The sequence below is a fragment of the Penaeus monodon genome, chromosome 35 (genome assembly GCF_015228065.2).
Source record: "Penaeus monodon isolate SGIC_2016 chromosome 35, NSTDA_Pmon_1, whole genome shotgun sequence".
In the NCBI taxonomy this organism is placed as follows: Eukaryota; Metazoa; Arthropoda; class Malacostraca; order Decapoda; family Penaeidae; genus Penaeus; species Penaeus monodon.
Genome location: NC_051420.1, coordinates 34,245,081 through 34,249,557, shown reverse-complemented (window position 1 = coordinate 34,249,557; position 4,477 = coordinate 34,245,081). Strand labels below are relative to the sequence as shown.

The window sequence follows — 4,477 nt, the reverse complement described above, 5'->3', positions numbered from 1 at the left end:
AGTTTAAGGAATCCCACCAACTTGAAGTATTTACCCAAGCTGGGATTTCCTACGTCATCTACCTCTGCTTGAGATGGCCTCTCGGTAATGGGAAAGGGAATTCCTCTCCTTGACCCATTGGTTTACCCAAATTCTCCTGGCAGAGCTTCGTTTTTATGAGGAAGAATATTACTATTTTACTTGAGGGAATCATTTATGAGGTTATGCGTCGGCTGGCCCCCCTGGAGCTGGCATGGCACCCGCGGCGGCATCAACTCTTGGAGCTGGCATGGCACCCGCGGCGACATCAGCTTTTGGAGCTGGCATGGCACCCGCGGCAACATCAGCTTTTGGAGCTGGCATGGCACCCGCGGCGGCATCAACTCTTGGAGCTGGCATGGCACCCACGGCAACATCAACTCTTGGAGCTGGCATGGCACCCGCGGCAACATCAACTCTTGGAGCTGGCATGGCACCCGCGGCAACATCAGCTTTTGGAGCTGGCATGGCACCCGGCGGCAACATCAGCTTTTGGAGCTGGCATGGCACCCGCGGCAACATCAGCTTTTGGAGCTGGCATGGCACCCGCGGCAACATCAGCTTTTGGAGCTGGCATGGCACCCGCGGCAACATCAGCTTTTGGAGCTGGCATGGCACCCGCGGCAACATCAGCTTTTGGAGCTGGCATGGCACCCGCGGCGGCATCAGCTTTTGGAGCTGGCATGGCACCCGCGGCAACATCAGCTTTTGGAGCTGGCATGGCACCCGCGGCAACATCAGCTCTTGGAGCTGGCATGGCACCCGCGGCAACATCAGCTTTTGGAGCTGGCATGGCACCCGCGGCAACATCAGCTTTTGGAGCTGGCATGGCACCCGCGGCAACATCAGCTTTTGGAGCTGGCATGGCACCCGAAGCAACATCAGCTTTTGGAGTTGGCATGGCACCCGCGGCGGCATCAGCTTTTGGAGCTGGCATGGCACCCGCGGCAACATCAGCTTTTGGAGCTGGCATGGCACCCGCGGCGGCATCAGCTTTTGGAGCTGGCATGGCACCCGCGGCAACATCAGCTCTTGGAGCTGGCATGGCACCCGCGGCGGCATCAGCTTTTGGAGCTGGCATGGCACCCGCGGCAACATCAACTCTTGGAGCTGGCATGGCACCCGCGGCGGCATCAGCTTTTGGAGCTGGCATGGCACCCGCGGCAACATCAACTCTTGGAGCTGGCATGGCACCCGCGGCAACATCAGCTTTTGGAGCTGGCATGGCACCCGCGGCAACATCAACTCTTGGAGCTGGCATGGCACCCGCGGCAACATCAGCTTTTGGAGCTGGCATGGCACCCGCGGTGGCATCAGCTTTTGGAGCTGGCATGGCACCCGTGGTGACATCAATCACTGCAGCTGGCATGGCGCCCGTGGTGACATCAATCACTGAAGCTGAGGTGACATCAGTTCCTGGCATGGCGCCCGTGGTGACATCAATCACTGAAGCTGGCATGGCGCCCGTGGTGACATCAATCACTGAAGCTGGCATGGCACCCGCGGTGACATCAGCTTTTGGAGCTGGCATGGCACCCGCGGCGGCATCAGCTCCTGGAGCTGGCATGGCACCATCAATCACTGAAGCTGGCATGGCACCCGCGGTAATTCTCGAATCAGTATATCTGGGTAACTAGAGAGGAAGGGAATCCTTTACACTCATGTACGCACGCAAAACTTTCTTGCATAATTTCCTTTAATGTTTAAGGAGAGCGCGTCGAAGCTTTTTGCAACATTTTCTGAGTGAACGAATCATTACTCGACGAAAATAGTTAAATACCCTATCATAAAAGAATTTGCACTTTGAAGTCTCCAGTGTTTTTTCCTGATTCGCGAAAATCTTCAGCCGGAGTTTTATCTTTTATGGAACATACTTAAGATTAGCCAACTTTCTCTTCAGATTTCTTTCGCGAGTCTTTTCAGTTATGTCTAGGAGGTGTTAACTAGCATCTAGGATCTAGGCCTCTGCATATTTTGAAAACTTTGAACGCCATAACCCTATCTAGTAAATAACCTATTCCAATGGCAGGTGCTGCTATAAAAACAATTATAGCATAGCCGGAGTTTCCTCATGGACCTGTTATTTAAGGCGATAGCATAAATTTTTCCCTGAAAAACTTTTGGCGGGATTTATAAAGCGAATCCCCAAGAAATTGAATAAGCTGCATAATTCGTTTATCTACCTCGTCATTCAAACCTTTGGCACGATTCATAACCTAATCTTTCATCACAAATTCAAAATGCTTCCGGACATCCTTTACTTTTTGAGGAATCCCTTACAAATAGCATTTGCGACCCTCTTCGGTTTCTGATTTTAGAACAATACCATGTTGATTCTTCTTTTGACAAATTGCCAGAAGAATGACAGAAATTGCTAAAAAGGCAATCGATATATAACAATACCATTCCATCTGTTCTATGCCTTTTAATTCATAATTTTTACTTAGATACGCCGTCACTTGCGGCCTCGCTCTGGCAAAAAATCACAACACTTATCTGTACAATATTTTACAAAGGTATTCCACAGCGAGCTAAATACACAGAATTTACCACTAAAATAATAATTAAAAGGGGTGCTTTCGTCTCCTTGATTGATATGTCACCTTGATTGCGCTGATTAAATCATGAAAAAAAATATATATCAGATGTAAAAACAAAAAAAGACAATAATAAAAAGGCATAGATAACATGTCTTTCATACTGATATTTGAGCAGACAAAATAAAAGTAAATAAAAGCGTAAAAAGAAAGGTCATCATCTCGCCTTAATTAATGATACCTGGCAGTTGCTTACCCTGACGCGACCCACAAACATAAGGGATGCTTTTAAAGGCATAAAATAATATTCTTTTATTTGTTACAGTAAAAATTATATAGAGTTAACTACGCCGGTGCCAAACCGTATCGGTCTGTTTGGTGCCAAACCCTCAGATGTGTGTGTGTGTGTGTGTGTGTGTGTGTGTGTGTGTGTGTGTGTGTGTGTGTGTGTGTGTGTGTGTGTGTGTGTGTGTGTGTGTGTGTGTGTGTGTGTGTGTGTGTGTGTGTGAGTGTGCGTGTGTGTGTGTGTGTGTGTGTGTGTGTGTGTGTGCGTGTGTGTGCGTGTGTGTGTATGTGTGTGCGTGTATGTGTGTGCGTGCGTGCGTGTGTGTGTATGTGTGTGTGTGTGTGTATTGTGTGTGTGTGTATGTGTGTGTGTGTGTGTGTGTGTGTGTGTGTGTGTGTGTGTGTGTGTGTGTGTGTGTGTATGTGTGTGTGTGTGTGTGTGTGTTTGTGTGTGTGTGTGTGTGTGTGAATGCGTGTGTGTATGTGTGTGTGTGTGTGTGTGTGTGTGTGTGTGTGTGTGTGTGTGTGTGTGTGTGTGTGTGTGTGTGTGTGTGTGTGTGTGGATTTTATATGTGTGTGTGCCCTACGTGTCTCACTGTGCCCTGGTTGCGCTCCACAACGCTTTGCTGGGTCCGCTGTCTTGTCCGTTGAACCAGTTGGTTTCTTCCGCACAGGACTAGGCCCATCACTGACTTGGGCTGGCTTGCCAATAGGCAATCGAGGTAAAGTTCCTTGCCCAAAGAACTACATCGTATCTAGGTTCGATTTACCTAAAATTATTTAAATCAGCGCGTGTGCTCACACACGCGCGCGGGCGATGCGTGTGTGCATGGATGCATCCATGTGCACACATGCGGTGGTTGTTGTGTACTTATTATTTAAATTAGCGCGTGAACGCACATACGCACGCGGGGGCGATGCGTATGTGCATCCAAGTCAGTGCTGGTCCTAGTACTGTGCGGAAGAAACCAACTGGTTCAACGGACAAGACAGCGGACCCAGCAAAGCGTTGTGGAGCGCAACCAGGGCACAGTGAGACACGGAGGACACTGCTGGCCATCCACCGCATCCTGACCTATCTCCAGCCGTCTCGACTATGTCTTGCCACTGGACCAAGATAGGAAGGGACGAGAGAGTGAGGCTGACGATCTGCGCAACTCTCCCTAACTTAAATCCAAGTCAAGCGCAAGTCATGACTTCATTCATTCTTTGATATTGGGTCAAGCTCATCCTCGAAACCGAGGGAGGAACATAAAAAAGTGTGTGTTTGTGTGTGTATTTGCGTGTTTCTGAAATTGTGTGTGTTGCCTATTTAGCCACTGGGTGGCTAAATGGGTAATATCAATGTGGCCTTGCATTACTCCAATTCAGTGCTGGTCCCAAGCCCGGATAAAATAGAGAGAATGATTACCTAAATAGGTAACAGCGGCACTGTCCGTGGAAAGGAACTGTGGACCCTACCACGTACTCACTCCAAGAGCATCTCAATATGAAAACTACAATTAAGTATCATGCTGTGACCACGGCGGCTCAAACATGAATCTACCGTAAAAAAAAAAAAAAAAAAAAAAAAAAAAAAAAAAAAAAAAAAAAAATATATATATATATATATATTATATATATATATATATATATAT

General features: G+C 48.1%; 1 protein-coding gene across 1 annotated transcript; it reads right to left on the bottom strand.

Annotated features, from left to right (window-relative positions):
* Positions 1–466: 466 nt before the first annotated feature.
* On the bottom strand, positions 467–1,612 carry LOC119595306 (SH3 domain-containing protein C23A1.17-like). Its single transcript, XM_037944462.1, has one exon. It carries the CDS (start codon positions 1,610–1,612, stop codon positions 467–469), a length of 1,146 nt encoding a protein of 381 aa, XP_037800390.1.
* Positions 1,613–4,477: the final 2,865 nt, after the last annotated feature.